The sequence below is a fragment of the Perca fluviatilis genome, chromosome 5 (genome assembly GCF_010015445.1).
Source record: "Perca fluviatilis chromosome 5, GENO_Pfluv_1.0, whole genome shotgun sequence".
Lineage (NCBI taxonomy): Eukaryota > Metazoa > Chordata > Actinopteri > Perciformes > Percidae > Perca > Perca fluviatilis.
Window position 1 is genome coordinate 26,526,915 of NC_053116.1, and position 19,538 is coordinate 26,546,452.

Here is a 19,538-nt window from a genome sequence, read left to right on the forward strand (position 1 = left end):
TTTAGAAACTGGAAACAATCAAAACAGTGATCGGCGAATCATTTCAGCTCGACTTTTAGGCCTGAATATTGTAGTTAATTTTATAATTAATGCATTTTTATAAACTAGCCTACATGTGTTTGTGTGCAAAAATCTTCATTTGCAAAATAACTAACTAAAGCTGTCAGATTAATGTAGTGGAGTACAATATTTCTCTGAAATGTAGTGTAGAAGTAGAATAAAAAGAAAAGACTGAAGTAAAGTACAAGTACCTAAAATGTGTAGTTAAGTACAGTACTTGAGTAATGTACTTAGTTATATTCCACCATTGCTAAAGAGAGGATTTCATGGGATTGTAGATGTCCGTGGCAGGGCCGTAGCTGCTATTGAGGACATTGGGGTCATGTCCTCTCTATTTTGGAGATGGAGGGTTTGGGAGACTGCAATTAAAAATGTATGCATTTTGTAGACTGATTCTAGACTCAATAGCCCTCATTTATCAACCTAACGTAGAAACCAGCGCAGATATGAGCGCAGAAATCGTCTTATGACAGGCTTCACGTGGTTTATTACGTGGCTTTGAGGCCTCGCCCCTACAATTTACGACATGGCGAGACATAATCCGGCAGAGAAGCGGCACTTTTCAGAGGTGGAGATTGATGCGGTCACTGATGCGGTCAACAGTGTTGCTGTAGTAAATCGGACTCCAGCTGAAGTTTAACCTATTTAATTTATTTATACATCCTTGACACATTTTCTATAGCCCTAATAGTAATATACAGGCTTTATTGTAATCTCTTAGGCCTACATGGTGTACTTATATTTAAATAAACACACGGTAGCGGAGTTTATGCAGTGTCTTTTATTTTACTCGTGTTTTTTTTCATGAGTCAGAACGAGACAACAGCTGAGGGAAGGCGTTCCTCCATACGTGCTGAGAACATTTTTCAAAGGGGGGAAATTAAATAAAAATAAATCTAAGAGCCAGATCTGCAATTGCTGATAAGTGATCAACTGATGACTTCTCCTTCTCCTGATAAACTGATTATATGCTCCGCAAGGCCACACTGACTCGGAAACTTGCGTACACAAGTTCAGACCAGACGTGAGATTTTATCGCAGCCTACGCTCACGTTCAAATTGATAAATGGCGAGCTTTGCGTAGGAATCGGCGTACGCCCGTCCTACGCCTGTTTTAGGTCGTACGTACGTTTCATAAATGAGGGCCACTGAGTTGAAATGTTTACTTTTAGGTTAACAAAATAATATATAAAGGCTTCAGCATTCCCACCGAACTATATATTCCTGGCCAAGTGGAGAAGGCTTTGAAACAGCATTTAGATCGTCATGTTGCTGGGAAATGAAATTTGCAATAAGCCTAACTGAACTGATTGAATAAACTAAAATACAAAATGGCATGTGTAGGCTACGCCCCTGGTGCATATAGTCTTTCTGATTAGTGTTTCAAACCACTGGCCCTATCTCCGCCTTAAACTGGTGCACGTTGGGTTTTCTATGTGAAGTTCACATGTACATTTTGTCTTTAAGGTGTGAACGTTTGTTTTTGCAATGGGCAAGTAATAAAGTAACCCCGTGACATATCGCACGAGCCCCGCCCCTCGCGTGACGTCGTCCCCCTCCTTCCTTCCCGTCTCTCTCTCCCTCCGCTGCTAACCAACAGTTAGCACTAGCACGTTAGCCTCCAGCAGCTGTCGGTGGCAGTCAGTCCGAGTGGTGGTGCATTTGTAATCATCCTCCTCCTCCTCCTCTCCCGTAGATAGACCGTGGACGGCCAGGTTGTTTCTTCGGGAGCCAGCTGCTTCACCTCCTCGGGCTACCTGCAGTAAAATTGTGTTGTCCTCGTCGTCACGACAGGAAGAAGCCCTGGGACATGGCCAGACCAGAACAAGTACTGGTGCTAGAGCCACAACACGAACTGAAATTCAGAGGTAAAGCTGAACCAGAGGGCAGGGCCGTGGGCTAGGTAACGTTAGCTAACCAAGAAGCCGTTAATGATAAGCACTGTATCGACTCCTGCATTAACCAGTTAACGTTTGCTAATGTGTCTGTATGTGTTGTTGCTGTTATTGCATTAGACGGATATAACGTTAGCTAGCTAGTCTACATTGTGTGTACGACAGCAGTGGCGATGACAGGTGAAACGACACTGTGTGCGACGATGCTAGCAAGCTAGCATTAAGCTAACCTAGCTAGAATGTCAAACTACTAGCTTTCATTGCAGCGTCAGGGCAGGCCCGCTGTCCCATTTCCCTAACTCATTCTAAGTAATTTGCTCCCAATGTCTAGTCTTGTATCCTCTGACAGCATGTGAAACACCGTGATGTGATCAATACTTGACATACATACATCCCCTTGATGTTGTTGCGAACACCCGGCTGCAAATAAGTGACTATTCTAGCAATTTCTACGATCAGGATGTCATTGTTTAGCCTTATTAGCATGGTTATTTCATAATATTATAAGCTAGCAAGCGGTGATTGGGAGATTTCCCGTTTACTCTCACTGTGCAACCTAAATTCCTTTCCAGCTTTTCTATATCCAGGCAGGAATATTGTGAAAATACAGCCTGAGTTGGTGTGTCAGAGATAAGGGCTACATTCTAAGATAATTGCCTTTAGGTGTGATATTGCTGTATAAATGGGTCAAGTGATGGCCTCAGGTGATGGGATCAGTCAGTAGCTGGTTGTTCACGGATTTATTATTGCAGAGCTTTGAGTGCAAAGATAACCCAGGAGAAGATGAATACGCCCACTCAGTTCCTGATACACAGTGGATCTGATTAGAGCAGAAAGCAAAGTGTGGTTGTATGTCCAGTACACATTGCCAAAAGCCAAGGTTCAGTTTTCAAAAGAGGTTGATTATTCCATTAAACGTGGTCTAATGGGGGATGCTGTGAGGGTGATGTACATGCTACACAAGCAACAAGAAAACATAGTAATAAGTTTTCTACAGTGTCAGGTTTTGGCTGAGGGCGGGGCATGAATAATAAAGTAAACGCTTGTACACTTTGCTGCTCTTTCCACCGCTTTAATGTTTAATGTGCACCGTGGAGTAACTCGCAAACACTACTCATATATCCATCCTTGCAGACACACAATGACAATATTTGTATGTAATTTATCATGTATCATACCCATGCCCACTGACTTTTGATTCTTAACCAGGAAACTAAGCCATGCACACAAATGACAAACAAACACTTAAACTAGTAGACACAAGTGTAAATTTACACAATCATACATGCTTGAGTCACTTTACTGTTTCTTGTGTCCTCCTCAGGCCCGTTTACAGATGTCGTCACTGCCACTCTGAAGCTCACCAACCCCACAGATAGAAATGTGTGTTTCAAAGTCAAGACAACCGCGCCTCGCAGATACTGTGTGCGCCCAAACAGTGGCGTTATTGATGCTGGAAACTCCGTCAATGTTTCTGGTTCGTGAACATTTTTGCATCTTCTAGCAACATTGGTAAAAAGCCCAGTCAAACTTCAAACCTAAAGAATGGTTTTCACATGTTATTCTGTTAATTGGTTGGTACTGATGCAATGAATCTGTATTATTGACTTAGTGCCTTAAAGTGGTGATAGAATGCAAAACTGATTTCACCTTGTCATAGTTGAATAATGACAGTTTAGTGGGTAACTAGGACATACATAGAACCTCTAAATCCCATTGACACCTCTTTTCTCTGCAAATCTCACTATTTGAGACTGCCTCTGAAAACGGGCAAATCTCAACGAGCCCCATAGTTGACGTCAACTATTGCGGCTCCTCCTCATTTGGCTCTAGTCTCTCTCTTTGTCACGCCCCAACATTTGCATAGGCTACACAACTGACCTGAGATCAGTTAGTCTTCTGAATCTAGGTCGTGCAGATCTCAGAAATTGTATACATTGTTCATCTGCTATTTTACCATTAAATTCACTTCTGAGACTTTTTTTATGCGACAAATCAACTATGTAGAGGTCAAATATGGGCTGTTTTTACGAAAATTGATGTCTAATTGCAAATTTTGTCCGACTGTGCGACCAGTGCTGCCTGGGTTGTTGCCTCGCCGCCCGGCCTGCCTTCCTTCACACACCCCGGCCTGCTGTGAGCTCGATTGAGCTCCGTTAGGCTGGCAACCCACAGCACTCCATACCCGCACAAATATTCATTAACTTGAAATCGGACACCGTTGTTAGCTTTATAAGACCTTTAGGGAGATGTTGTATAAGTGGCGTGATGAAATTCAAACTGTAAATATACTCAAATTACGACCAAAAATGAAGCTAACTATCCACAGCCAACTATACACAGATAGGATTGAAGGGACTGTCGCAGCTAACGAAACACTTAGTCTTCACAAATATTCATTAATTTGAAATCGGACACCGTTGTTAGCTTTATAAGACATTTAGTTAGATGTTGTATAAGTGGCGTGACATGTGTGTAACATGTGGTAAGAGATTGCTGGTGTAACAAGCTCGCTGACGGCGCTCTCACTGTCACAACGGGCCATTTAGCTAGCAGGAAGAGAGGAGTTGCAGGCCCTGGAGCTCTGTCAGGGCAGCGGCGTTTGGTAGCTAGTCCATTAGCCCAAGCGGTGACTTTGCGTGGGTGTGAGGTGCTGTGGGCTGCCAGCCGTGCCGGAGCTCAATCGAGCTCACAGCAGGCCGGGGTCTGTGGAGGAAGTCAGGCCAGGTGGCAAGGCAGCAACACAGGCAGCACCGGCCGCTCAACTCCGACACACAGTTTTACCAAATTTGCAATTAGCCATCCATTTTCGCTTTATATAGTTGATTTCTCGCATAAAAAAGTCTCAGAAGTGAATTTGGTAACGAAACTTTGCAGTGTCTGGAATATGAGATTCTGTCGCGTCTCTAATGTGTGTGATAGAATGTATTTTGTATTGGGGATTCGCTCAACCAATCAGCACGCGTCTCTACGTGCGTGTACAGGGATAAGGCTCAACCAAGCAGCGCGCAGCTCACCTAAATATTCATGACCATACCATATTTGGAAGAAAAGCTCTTGTTACAAATAGGGCCAAAACACAGGGGTGCATAAGGGCCAATAAAATATCAACCAGGACATTTTCAGCCCAACCAATGTTACATACCCCATTAGGAGACCATAAGGAACAGTGTGAAATACCCTATATAATCATTCTATCACGCCTTTAATAATGTGATGATCTGTAGTTGCTTTCAGACAATGTGTCTAAACGAGGGCTTGGTATTTGGTATCTGAGGGAAAAAAATAACATTTTATAACATTTGTGGATTTAATGGCCCAGCAGAAGGAGGCATTTATTGATCTTTTCACCCAGCAGTAACACGAAAATAAGTTGAGAAAATTTTACTTGAATGCAAGCTATAACACAATGAGCTATATCTAGCTATCAGTCAGCATGTGTTGTGTTTCAGCACCAAAATACATCTTCTCCCCTCAGTTCTACCAGCCATTGTACTAATACAGCAGTTGGCCTCTTGAGGTTAGAAATATTGTTAAGAAATCATCTGGAGGCATATCTGTAAAATCTTTGCAGGTGCTGGGTAACTACAATCTGCACAAAAAGATGAAAAAATACCTGCACAATGCTTTTTGTGTTCCAAATAATTGGAGAAATATAATTGGGTTGTTCAATTGAAGATCATGATATAGAATTGGTATTTGTATTGAACCTAAAATAATGTCTTGTGGATATTGTAATATTGTTTTTCCAAATAGCCAAACAGTCACCCTAAAATGGTGCAAGGTTATTTCTGGTTGAAGTCTTCACAACTCTGTAATATCTTAAAGCTGTAAAAGATAGTTTCAGTAACTTGAGTTGTGATTCTTCCCTGCTCTGTTATATCGCTATTTGAATGAACAAAAATAAACTGAATTTCTAACATTAATTATGAACAGAATCATTTTACTTGTATCATTGTACTCGTCAGTGACTAAGTAAATGATCATCCAGGCAGGTCATAGTGTAACCTAAATCATAAACCTGACTGACATCTTTTGATTGTTGTGTAATCGTTCTTATGGATCAATACAGGAAGCCACTCTTTCCCTAATGTTCATGCTTTCCATTCTGTTGTTGTTTTGGTCCACAGTTATGCTACAGCCGTTTGACTACGACCCCAATGAAAAGAGTAAACACAAATTCATGGTGCAGTCCATGCTGGCTCCATACGACATGACTGACATGGAAGGAGTTGTGAGTACCAGAGTGCAAGATTTGATTTTGGATTATATTATTGTTGGTATATTTATTCATTGCTTAAACTATTTGACTGTTGACCCTTAGTTTTTCTTGTTAAACCACACTTTAGGCATCTCCTAAAACTGTCAGAAACCTACGCTACCTCAAGATGACCTCCTTAAATATGGCAGTTTAAATCTGTCTGTCTCATTGTGCAGAAACTTTTCTGAATCATTTATAATACACTCCTTATAATTCACCCAGTTGCACACTCATACCTGGAAGCTGCCCAGTACAACCACAGTCTGATCCACTGGAGCAGTTAAGGGCCATGCTCAAGGGTACCTCAGTGGTCTTGAGGGAGGAACAAGCACTGCTCTTTCACTTTCCCCACCCAGATTTTTATCTGGTTTGGGGATTGAACCGACGACCTCCTGGTCACAAGCTCTCTTCTCTAAACCTTTAGGCCACCACTGCCACCTTTAGGGCACCACTAGAGCATTGCCTGTAAAGTAATGACTTATAATTTGCATAAAAGATACAGACAGAACTGATCTGATGCTAAAGAGTCCCCGTATGAACTTTCACTTATTTTCTTCCCATCTGTCTCTCTTTCCCTCTCGATGTTCTTGTTCCACAGTGGAAGGAGGCAAAGCCTGACGAGCTGATGGATTCAAAGTTGAGATGTGCATTTGAGATGCCTGTAGAAAATGACAAAACTGTAAGTCTAACTCTTTGGTTAATGGGCATTTGTTGTACTATTGTAAGCATTTGATCATTAAGTGTCAGGTGTGGATCCACAAAAGTCACATTTTCTCATGTTGCCTAATGTATTTCACAGATTTAAATGAATTATAATAGCCATTTTAGAAGAATCAGATTGAAACATTCACATCGCATGTTTCCTTTAGAGCTTTCTCAATTTCCTACCCATCAGCAACACATCACTGTATCACCCATTATATGTTTATTTATTCATCTATGATTTATTTGTTTGTACGGTCATCTCACTCCCTACCGCGTCTCTGCATGTGTCTTCATCCCCTTCCTGCCTCTCGCCCCACCACCCTCCCCCACCCTCACTCTCTCTCTCCACAGCATGAGAGTGAAACCAACAAAACTGTGTCTTCCTCTGCCTCCTCTGTTAAGACTGAGCTCTCCACGCTGCCCAAGTCAGCCAGTGCCTCGCTGGATGACGGCGAGGTGAAGAAGATCATGGAGGAGTGCAAGCGGCTGCAGATGGAGGTGCAGAGGCTACGGGAAGAAAACAAACAGATCAGGGTGAGACGCGCAAAAACAAAAAGGCAATCTGTCTGCGTTTTCTTGCTGCCTCGTATTTTCTACTCCAGCACTTTATCTATCATACACAGAAAGAGTGAATGTGGTGTCTGGTTTGAAGGGGAAAAAAAAAATAAAATCATGTGACATAAAAACATAAATGATTTAGATATTTGTTGGCTGCTGTCACAGTACAAGCAGTTAGTCGCCAGCTAACGACACAGGTGTGTGTGTGTGTGTGTGTGTGTGTGTGTGTGTGTGTGGTGTGTGACATTTCAGCAGCAAGGCAATTCAAAGTGCTTTACATAAAACATTAAAGCGCATTTTAACTGTCATGAAAATAAAACTGGTTAAAATACAATAAGATAAGTTCAATTCCGACCTGCAGCCTTTTGCTGCATGTCATCCCCTCCCCATTCATGTCTAAGCTGTTCTATCAAATAAAGGCCTAAAATGCAACAACAAAAAGTATGCTCATCTACATTTTCATCTCAAGGCTTGTCTCTTCATCATCACACCTAGGCAACACATTTGTTGGAACACTGTAGTGCTGTACTTGTGTTGAGGATGTGTGTGTACTCAGCTTGTGATTGGACACTTCTGACAGCACTGAAGGCAGCAGCATAATACATGCTTGCAACAAACAAGTGTGTGCTGAGCTGTTTTGACTGTACCTCTGACTCCTCTCTTTTGAACGCAGGAGGACGACGGGCTAAGGAAGAGAAAGGTGACCTCAATGGGCGCGCCTTACTCTTCTTCCTCCTCCGCCATGGCCACCTCTGCCATGAGGGACGAAGGCCTAAGCACCCGCATCCTGGCGCTCTGCGTGCTCTTCTTTGTCATTGGAGTCATCATTGGCAAGCTGGCCCTGTAGAGACACAGACAGTGACAGACGGGCGGATGGCGTGCTCGGGAGGACATGTGTCAATGACGGCAACGAGGATGTCTTCTGGGTTTATGTTGATTTCTCTTTCTTTTTAACATTTAAGGCAATATCACAATGGTTTGTCTGGATGGAAAATGATTTAACGTGTAAAAAGAGAACGAAGGAAGGCGATCCCTAGTGAAACCATGTGCGAGCGTTTTTGTCACAGGTCTTGCCTTTTTTTTGTGAAATAATCACCACCTCTGATCTGTTCTTCTCTGTCCATCCCTCCTTCCTAAATGATCTTCCGCATCTTGCACAGGTAACAGTTAGTTGTGTGTGGAAGTGGCTTCATGCTGGCTGAATGTCAAAAGTCTTTCATTGATTCTTCTTTTGATTCTTAAGTCTTCAAGTTCCTCACTCACATTGTCTATAAAAAAGATCTAACACTCCTCTTCTGATAATCTCTCTTCCACTTATTACTGCTAATCTGCAAAGAGAGGTGAACAGTAATCAGTGAAAGGTGTGTGTGTGTGTGTGTGTGTGTGTGTGTGTGTGTGTGTGTGTGTGTGTGTGTGTGTGTGTGTGTGTGTGTGTGTGTGTGTGTGTGTGTGTGTGTGTGTGTGTGTGTGTGTGTGTGTGTGTGTGTGTGTGTGTGTGTGTGTGTGTGTGTGTGTGTGTGTGTGTGTGTGTGTGTGTGTGTGTGTGTGTGTGTGTGTGTGTGTGTGACGATGAAATCACAGGCTGTTTAAGAGCGGAGGAAGAGGGGTGATTTGAAAACAAAATGTAATCTAAACAGATTTCCTGTACACAACAGAAAAATGGGGGGTCTTTGTTGGAAATCAGTTTAAAACTTGATCATGTTTGTCGCTTACTGGCCCAAGGAATCAGTAGAAATCCAATAAATCAATTTTTTTGGCCATTTGTGAAATTATAACCTGGTACGCATCAAGATATGGATAAGAATTTATGCTGCACGATGATGTAGTTAAAAAAACAAAGCTGTAATATTTAGTAAAAGACATCAGATTTTTCTAGTTCACATTTTTACTTGTCTTGATACTTCATCAGTTTGAGAGAGGCAGCCCCCTGGACATTTTCAATATATAACATACAGTATGTAACAATAGCTTTGGCCACCTTGTTTAATTTTGCCCATGGAGTATTGTATTTGCGTCCTCTAGTGTATTACAGCAGCTGTTTGCCTTTTTTTCTTATCATGTAGCCACAATGCTTCTGTTGTTTATAATATTCAAATGCACTATATTCAAGTGTCCACTCTGCATGAAATGACCTGGATTTATTATGATTATTATTCTCTTTTCTTTTTTGAGTGTTGAAGTTTATTGGCAAAACAAAAAAGACATACCGTCTTCTTAAAAGGGACCATCGTGGGTGTGTGCGTGTGAGAGAGAGAGAGAGAGAGAGAGAGAGAGAGTGAGTGTGTGAGTGAGTGTGTGTGAGAGAGAGATTATCTTTTTCTTTTGTTTCCTGTTGGGCTCTGGTGGTCGTGCGGTAACTGAGACAACACAGCTGTATTATCTCGGCTGTCTCATGACCATCTAAGCAGGTTGTTCAAGAAAAAAAAAAAGAATAAATATCTGTATTTTTCGTTGCCTGAGGGAGCTCTGGGAGCAGAGAAGTGGGAATGTGGATGTCTGGGAGGAGGACTGACCTGTGAATACACACTACATTAAAGAAGAAAAAAAAAACGACATTAGCGCTTCAGACCACACATGCAAAGATACAGTCACACAGCAATGTAATCACACAGTAATTGGATACTCTTTTGTATGTACATAAAAATATAACTGGCAAAGTTATTAACATACTGTAGTAAAGGAAGAAAATAAACAACCAACATGGATCATGTAGCATCATAATGAATTAAAATATATAAATTCCCCCCCCCCATCCCCAACTGTCTGCTTCTGTGAAAAGCTTGCACTTTTTTGGTATTTAATTCTAAATTTAAAACGAGATTGTAAGGTGTGTGCCAAAAAGAAATTTCAGATAGTAAGTAACGGAGCAAATATCTGGGGTGCAGAAACACTAAGCTGTTGCTCTAAATTAGTGGTTATCCAGTGCTGAAATAAAATGTAACTGCTCTTTGTATTAAAGGAGCACTCCACTGATTTTACACATGTAGATCATACTTTTTACTCGACATTAAAACAGTTGTAATTTGTCCTCTGGGGTTCTGAAGGGAGTTAATCATGACCAGTAGCCTGACGTGGTCACATTCAGATTCTAGTCAGAATGTGTGTCTGATACTGCTCCATTGGGCTGTGTTTATGGGGCGTGTTTCAACCGAAACAGGAAAGAAAATGCCTCTGCACTCTGGATAGACCTACAACCAATCAGAGCAACGGAGACAGACGTCACAGTAGCAGCGAGTCAAAGGCAGGCTTTACGTTACTGTTGATCATCTGTCCATCATCGTGTAAAGCCCGCCCTGACAATTTGATTGGTCCGAACAGCTCTGGTTCGCGTTCTGGTTCTTGCTCCACAACGGATCAAGTCCAGACTTCCCGACCTCAAATGTTGTGGGCGGGGCTACGTTCGGCTGGCATTCAGGCTACATGATCAGGGGCTTTGAGACTAAATTCTTAATTACAAAGAGGGGGGTTACAAAGAAATAGACATTTACCAAGTAGGGAAGGTCCAAAGAAAGATATTGGTTACATAGGAATTCTAGGATCTTTGGAGCTTGAGTAGAAGTCGGGATGTTTAGGCTTCTGCTGCATCGTTTTGACCATTATTTATTTAATTTCTCTGTTGCAAGTCACCCATTTGCCTATATTTGAAATTGTAAAACCTTATAGATACCCCCAGCATATTAAAGTAGGCTACATATAAGACATTTTAGAATAAGTTTTGCCTAAAAATATGTTTCCTCCCAAAAAGTACCTGGCCTGAATTGAGTGAAATGATGAAAAAAGCATATATAAATCCAGTATTTTTTAATATGAACATACTTCAAAGTTACAAAAAGAGAACTTTTCTACAACACATGTCTGAATGTGGGACTATAGAGACCGATGCAGTGCGTATTAGTAAGCTGTTTCAGTTACAGAACCATCTCTAACCAAGGCTTTATGCCTTTGTACAGAGGTGGAAAAAGTATTCAGAGTTCAGATCCTTTACTTAAGTAAAAGTACTAATACGCTACCACACTGTAAAAGTACTCTGTTATAAGTAAAAGTCCTGCATTGAAAATGTTTCTTTAAAAAGTATGTAGGCCTAAAGTATCATCAAATAAAAATCCTCACATTTTAGAAGCTGGAAACGATCCAAACAGTTCTGTGTTGAATCGTCTTATCATTTCAGCTTGACTTGTAGTTATATTGCTGGGTAGTTTAATTTATAATAAAACATCGTATTTTATAAACCACATAGGCCTATGTTTTGTGTGCAATCATTTTAATTTGTAAAGTAACTATAGTAACTAAAGCTGTCAAATCATATTTCTTTCTGAAATGTAGTGGAGTAGAAGTAGAAAGTGGCATGGAAAGAGAAGACTAAAATAAAGTACAAGTAGGCCTACCTCAAATATGTACTTAAGTACAGTACTTGAGGAAATGTACTTAGTTACATTGCACCACTGACTGTATGTTGGATGTCTCCGACAGCTGATGGAAAACACCTGCAGTGACGTCAGTGGTTTGGGTGTGGCCACAGGTTCACCGGGATCCGAGCAGCAGGCCCGTGCAGGTTCCCCTAAAATGTTTCTGAAATAAATTGCAATTATTTTATGAATTAAATGATCAACAATCTCAAGAACAAAATGCCAGGACAGTAAACAGCACAGTAGCCTACAGAAAAAATAGAAAGCATATTAAAATAAGTGAGTACAAAAAATAAATAGCCCAGATAATAAAATAATAAGTACATTGAAGTAAAGCGACACGAGTGCTCCAATTGTCCAGCAGATGGAGATAGATATCCAACAAGCACCGTGCTCACGCCTCATCGGGCAGCGAAATTACGAATCCAACTATGGCCACGCCAAGACCCGACCTACGAAGCAGCTCGATTGGTTGGGATTAGGCATTTCACCTCGAGTGGTTAAGATTAGGATAGCCGATTGGTCAGGAGATAGGACCTGAACAAATGGGGCTACGTTACCTTACGTTCCTGCTGGCCAATAAATGCTATTGAAGGGCGGGTCTTGGCGTGGCCATAGTGAGATTTGTAATATCCTGGTGGGTAATATCCATGGATGGTTCACAAATGTAGAATTATGAAATCCTCTCCCAAATTTGTTGTTTTTTGAAAATGAATTTAAAATGTATTTGAAATCCTTAAAAACTATGAAAAGTCCTAAAGCACAAAACATATATGATACCCTAAAACACTTCCCAACTGAGGTTAATAGCTGAACAATGACTGGAATCCCCTTTTTTTTTTTTTTTTTTTTTTAAATGTCTCTTCTCCCTTAATAGCCATCCTTACTTCTGTTACTAAGACTACATGTATATTTCCTGTTTGTATTAAGTGCTGCTCCATCTGGCTATATTTTCCTTGTATTACACTCTGTTAATATATATGTCAATGGTTATAACGAGTTCTATGCAGCCATGTTTGTTTGTAAATCTTAATATTTCAATAAAAAAAAAAAAAAAAATATCCATGGATGGGCAACATGACGTCATCGGGCCTTATCCAGGAAGTAGAAAAACATCAACAATCCTTCCAGGTTTCTGGCTAGGGCGAAGTGTCAGTGTAGCCTAGCAGCGAAGTAGCTAAGCTTGATTTTCTTGGGGTTTTCGCAGATTTGTTTTATTATTTATTTTTATAATTAGTGTAACGTTAACTGTAGCACTCCAGATATGTCGTTGTTTGGTAAGATATTTGGAGGAGGAGGAAAAGGAGGAAAGGGACCGAGCCCACAGGAGGCGATCCAGAAACTCCGAGAGACGGAGGAGATGCTAACGAAGAAACAGGAATTTCTAGAGAAAAAGATCGAACAGGAACTGCAAATTGCCAAGAAAAACGGCACGAAAAACAAAAGAGGTGAGATATCGGGGCGTATTTTCGGATAGTTTCTACGCTTTACCGCCACATTGCTTGGTCAACAACACTAGCTAATCTAAATGTTAGCAAGTTAGCTAAGTTGGCTAACTTTTCTCAGCTGTCAGAGAACTGTTGGCTGCCTCACCTACCGTCGTTATCACGGCCACGGTGGCCACCACAGGGAAGTGGACGTTTTATCGATTGTGTGTGAAATTAAATTATCTCATTATTGGTTATCGCTGACTTCTTTTCACTGAGGTAAGGTATCGCGAGCCTTGTCTTTTCCCAACATATCTGTGGTGATAATTTGTTCGTCTGATTGATCAGTGGTCATTTAAAAATCAGAAAGGTGCGGCAAGCGGTACGAATCCAGTTAATTGTCAGATACTGCAGATACTGGCTCAGTGTGTCAGGACAAGGGTTGAGCATGAGTTGCACATGTTAAAGGGACGTGATATCGCTGTCAGAGAGGTGGGCGTGTCTGCACCTTGGTCAGAAGTCTGAGACCTCTACACCTCCAGAGGTCCTACAGCTGCCTGACATGTTATTGTAGAAGCTAATAATGCCAGAACACCAGTACAAAGACCCATAAACTTCACGCTCTCTATCACCGGTAACCGGTAACATGGAAACAATTTTTTTGTTGATGTCAAGCATATTTGTCATCAACTAAGGCAAGGAAGTCAAACTGATATGTTGTTGGTAAAGTTTGACATTTTGGCCTGATAATGGCTGTGTAGGAAAGCTCATTAGTTGGTTGTTAAATTGTTATGATTATTACTTGTGTGTAAATGGACATGTTGGGCTAATGACACTGCTAGAATACAGATCAAGAGGCCACCAAATATGTAGTATAAATCCTCTGGGATTATGAATATCAATAGCGTATAATGTGGATGTCTGGGCAGAAGTTTTGAAGACTCCTAAAAAGCATGAAAGTGTTGATTAAGGGTACAATTTTGTACCTTCAGAGTGGTGAAAAGCAATGTAGGTCAGCGGGTCACCAAAATCAAAGGCACAAATATCCAAAGAGCACAAATATCCAAACCAAATCTCATGCCAACAGATGTTGAGCTATTTTGCTCTCAAATAAAGTGTTGGAGAAAGAGGAAAAACTGATAACTTGAGGTTATCCATCAAGTAAAGAATCACTGGAGATAAAGAATATTATACTTGGCTTGAATACTTTGTGTACATTGACCTTACCCTTATTATTATTTCCTCCTCCAGCTCCACAAAGGTTGACAGAATGAGTCAACCCAGCATGACACTGATAGTTTCACTACAGCCCATCAGGTGTGAGTTAGTGGTTGTGGTCATGTGACTATTTTGTGGCTGATTCATTTCTACTTTCCACTTTCTCCATCTCGCCAACCAAGTGCCAATCACAAGCTATATCTAGTTGTCCTAATAGTCACTAAAATGGTAAATTAGTGTGTCAGCATTTTATTTATGATTCCACTCAGTGGTGTATCACTGTAATTTCACAGAGCAAAAGATATGCTGACTAACCCTGCACATGTTCAACCACTCAGGCTCTCATTCCTGTTAAAGGACAAAAGAATCCCCATGGTGATGATTTACAGTTTTACTTTTACTGTCATTGAATGTCCTTTCTGCGCAGTCAATCTATTTTTGGTGTCAATCTATTCATCGTGACTCCTTCCCTCCTGTCTTTCTCTCCTCAGCGGCTCTGCAAGCTTTGAAAAGAAAGAAGCGGTATGAGAAGCAGCTCGCTCAGATCGACGGCACCCTGTCGACCATCGAGTTCCAGAGAGAGGCTCTGGAGAACGCCAACACCAACACTGAAGTGCTCAAAAACATGGGCTTCGCTGCCAAGGCCATGAAGTCTGCCCATGAAAACATGTAAGAACGAGCACCCAGTCACTGATTATTAACTTCTTTACAATTTTATTGATGGATTGGACTATAGCGAAGCCTGTTTATAAAAAAATATATGTGTAGCCTGCTGCTTCTCAATTGCCTTCATGGGACTACGGGGAGAGTAAAAAAAAGAGTAAGTAAATCAATCAAGAGATTATTCAGTATATGCTTTCCTCATAACAAAATCCAAAGGATTTGACCCATATTCAGTAATACCTCCCTAATCCAAACCAATCAGCACTGGATGTTATTATGTTATCAGTGAAATAATATGAAGAATATATATTAAAACAGGCATTCATACACATTTCCCTGCTAAAATACTTAGAATTCTGCCAATTTATCTGTGTTTAGGAAGATGAGGCTTGGTTAAAAGGTGTAATAGTGCATTCTGTTTTATGAATCATCCCTTGCTGGTTGTTTCAGGGACATTGACAAGGTGGACGACCTGATGCAGGACATTACCGAGCAGCAGGAGCTGGCCCAGGAAATCTCTGATGCCATCTCTAAACCTGTCGGCTTCGGAGAGGAGTTTGATGAGGTGGGCGACACTTTTCAGATACTAGATTTTTGCATTCTTGCGTGTAATCCATGATGGACTGATGACAACACAGGGTTAACCCAGTAGAGCAAAGTTCATTGTCATCCTTGATGCTGCCCAGCATTGTTTTGACACCCACCAGGTTAAACACAGTTTGTTGACCTGACATTAGGGCTGTCTTATTTTTCAATGGTCTTATTCATAGACCAACTTCACCACAGTTGATGGTATTCAGTCATTAGGGGACAGTATGGCAGAAAGAATGAATACGCTCTTTCTCAAATTCTCAGTCAACTGACTTGAAGTATTTTGATTAAACTCTCAATAGACGTTTTACTCACCAAGTGAACAGACACACAATATTAGGACCAGATTATAGTGGGGTTATACACACACACACACACACACACACACACACACACACACACACACACACACACACACACACACACACACACACACACACCTTTGTGGTTTGGATTTTACATAGTCTCGCATTGCCAGACCTTCCTCCTCAGCGCTCTCTGCGGAGGAAGGTCTGGCTAGTGCCCACAGCTGTCCGGGATGGGAGAGAAACATACTCTGGTTTATTGGCATTTCTTTAAACCAATCACAGTCGTCATGGGCGGCGCTGATCGCCACACAGAGCCCAGGTGCCTCTGCAAAATAGCCTCGGGATGAAACTTGTTTTGGTGGAACATGTGTACGTTCAAAGGTTGTTTTAGTCATGCAACAGAAAACTCAGATTGGACAGATAGTCTAGCTAGCTGTCTGGATTTACCCTGCAGAGGTCTGAGGAGTAGTTAACCATAGTCCTCATAAATCAACCAGAGTTTAAAATTCTAAAAGAAAGCAGAAGGAAACGGACATCCGGCTGAAAAGAAGGACATATGGCGGAATTTACGGCGGCAGCGGAGCAATCCTGGAAGTGGCAGGTCGTGGATATAGACTAGGTTTTACATGAATTAGTGTGTGATTATCCTCATCTTTAGTGTTGCTTGCTGTGTTTGTCAGGATGAGCTGCTGGCGGAGCTGGATGAGCTGGAACAGGAGGAGCTGGACAAAAACCTGCTGGAGATCGGGGGACCAGAGAACGCCCCCCTCCCCAACGTGCCTTCTACTTCATTACCTTCCAGACCTGGTAAGAGCCTTGATACAACAACTCTGTGAGCCTGACTGCAACATCTTATTTATTTTTGTTGTTGTTAAAGGAATAGTTTGACACTTTGGGGAAATATGGTTATGCGCTTACTGGCCGATGATATTAATCTTACAAATGCAAAATTGTGAAGCGACATAGATATTTGTTTTTGGATTGAAAAGTTTATTTTTCTAATATACCCCCAATACTTTGAGCGCCTTCACCATCCTGCGGATACAAAAATCATTCATTTATTATAAACTTGTTTGTAATAATCTTACTTTATATATATATATATATATAGACTAATTAATGACATACTTCATCCCATTATTGACAAGCATGTATAGGCTACAAGAACCATTAGAATAACATGACATACTGTTGGACTAATGAATGGTTAATGAAAGCTATTGAACTCAACTATTTAGAAAGGCTTCAGGTCTTTTACATAAAACTTCCTGTGACATCATTCATCCTCTTCTCTGTCCTCCCTCTGCTGCTGATGTTAAACTCGTACTGCAGACAGGTTCTGCTGGTAGAGAAATCCCCATACACAACTGGGATTGAAGTGCCATCCGTTGTCATCCACCTTATCAGACCTAATTATCATGTGAAATTCCACTCGAAATCATAACAACAATTTAATGTTCCTACTTATCGGCCAGTAATATACCAACCACCATCAATTCCAAGTATTCCTTTTGGCTTGAAATTTTACATTTGCATTTGCATGAACTGGGTAGACGCTCCATATTCATGAGCCATCTTGAAATACGTTAGCCGGTAAGGGACATACAGGACATACTGCTCCGCCTTTCACGTTTTCGCTGTCACATGATAAACTCACAGGTGCTGCTAATGCTGCTAATGGGTATCGTAGCTTCCCGGCCCCAGGATATTGAAAAGAGCAAGAGACCAGCTTTTTGAAGCGTGAAGGCTACCGTAGCTGTAATACGTACTTTGAACTGCGTGGTGCGAGAGAGTTGATTGCGATATATGATCTCAACGCTAGATGGGAGAAATTCCTACACATTGGACCTTTTTAAGCTCTGCTGTTAAGGCAGAGTACAAACCAGCTGAGAACAGCTAAACATAACCGAACCAATTCCTTTACATCTCTCACAACTGTTCTTTCTGTCTTTTCACCCCAAAGCCAAGAAAGAGGAGGATGAGGACGATATGGAGGACCTGCAGCGCTGGGCAATGGAAGCCATGTAAACGCAGCATCTGCCACATCATACCTGCATCAGAGAGGGAAGAGGAAGGAGCAAGGGGAATGAATGGACTGATAGGATGTTGTGTATGAGTATATTTTTGTGTGTCTGAGGAGAGCTGACTTGATGTAACACTACGAAAAAGCGAAAATGCTGTAGACTTTGTTTTCATGTCCCCTTCACGAATACAGAGAACCCTGGGTGCTCAGCCAACGAGTCAGTCAGGGGCTTTTATATTGAAGCTCTGTCACTGTACACAATATTTTTACCCTCAATTTTAACACAATACTAGCAATTAATGGTCATTGACTGGGCAGGGCTATTTCAGCACCCACAGAGTTCATAATGAGGTGTAATAATATGAGCTCTGTGGTGCAACAACGGAGTTGTTGTCAGATTAGTGTTACAGACTGCCTGCCATTGCTAACGTCTCTGGATGACCGGGGGAATTTTCATGGGGGATAATCCTCAAAGATCCGTTTCCGACTCACATATTTACCTGTGTTTGTGGCGTTAAACTGGCTCGATGTTTGTTTGTTTTTCCTTCTTGACAAAAATAACAGTCCTTTGCTCTCTGTTTTTTGTTAATGCTGTTGAAAAGAGGAGAACAGCTGAGCATGAGCTGGATGAAGAAGCTATGAGCTGTGTGCTTGCCAGAATCCGAACCTCTTCTTTTGTTTCAGGCTGCGTGCTTTGTCCCTTTCCCTCCTCCTCTCTCCTCTTCCACTCCTGTCGCCATTTCAGCGACTTTTACCTCCCTCAAAGGCGTTTTCACCAGTGGTTCTTGTTATTTGGTGTAAATATCCCAAATGTGTCTCTTTTTATATACTGTATTTCTGCCATCACTGAAAGGTTCTGTTGAGGTTGTGTGAAGCATGCAACATTGGGAAATCACAATACAGATTACAACGCACTGCTAGAAAGAGAGATGATAAGCCTAACCCTTTCATCCTGCTCGGTCTGTCTCGGTCCTTCTCATAAGGGTTTTTGTTTCAAACTGTATAATGTTGAAAAATAATAATAATTAAGTATTATCACACCGTATTAACTGCATCTTAAAAGGAGATGATGGTTTGTAAAAGATTAGATTATAATTGATCTACAACATTTTGGAGTTTTAAAGAGTTAGTTTCTTTAATTTTTCAAAGTCATCATGTAAATTTTTTACATAGAAAAAAACATAACACAAGGATGGATGGACAAGCATGTTTGCATTTCTATGTTTTATTTATCCAGATGAGAATATTATTTGCAAAATCATTAAAGGTTTTCAATTCTTTTATTGTAGTTTTGTCATTTATAATATGTCAGAACATCATAATCCATCATTATTTTCCAGAGCCCTAGAAGGTGTCCGACCAGCTGGCCAAAACCCAAAGATATTCAATTTACTATTAAAGAAGACAAAGAAGTGGCCGGGTT

General features: G+C 41.1%; 2 protein-coding genes across 3 annotated transcripts; both read left to right on the forward strand.

The window, feature by feature from the left end:
• The first annotated feature begins 1,615 nt into the window (after nucleotides 1-1,615).
• LOC120559571 (vesicle-associated membrane protein-associated protein B-like) lies at nucleotides 1,616-10,437 on the forward strand. 2 transcript variants are annotated; one of them, XM_039801395.1, is made up of 6 exons: nucleotides 1,616-1,928; nucleotides 3,280-3,432; nucleotides 6,086-6,189; nucleotides 6,815-6,895; nucleotides 7,324-7,455; nucleotides 8,153-10,437. In XM_039801395.1, exons 1-6 carry the CDS (start codon nucleotides 1,871-1,873, stop codon nucleotides 8,324-8,326), a joined length of 702 nt encoding a protein of 233 aa, XP_039657329.1. In that variant the 5' UTR covers nucleotides 1,616-1,870; the 3' UTR covers nucleotides 8,327-10,437. The 2 variants fall into 2 exon arrangements, with proteins under 2 accessions (XP_039657329.1, XP_039657328.1); XM_039801394.1 differs by having other exon boundaries at nucleotides 1,617-1,928; nucleotides 7,273-7,455.
• Nucleotides 10,438-12,985: 2,548 nt separating this feature from the next.
• On the forward strand, nucleotides 12,986-19,396 carry LOC120559781 (charged multivesicular body protein 4b-like). The gene is made up of 5 exons (XM_039801795.1): nucleotides 12,986-13,333; nucleotides 15,022-15,199; nucleotides 15,644-15,758; nucleotides 16,773-16,899; nucleotides 18,056-19,396. The coding sequence occupies exons 1-5, from the start codon at nucleotides 13,150-13,152 to the stop codon at nucleotides 18,118-18,120; spliced, it is 669 nt and encodes a 222-aa protein (XP_039657729.1). The 5' UTR covers nucleotides 12,986-13,149; the 3' UTR covers nucleotides 18,121-19,396.
• The last annotated feature ends 142 nt before the right edge of the window (nucleotides 19,397-19,538 follow it).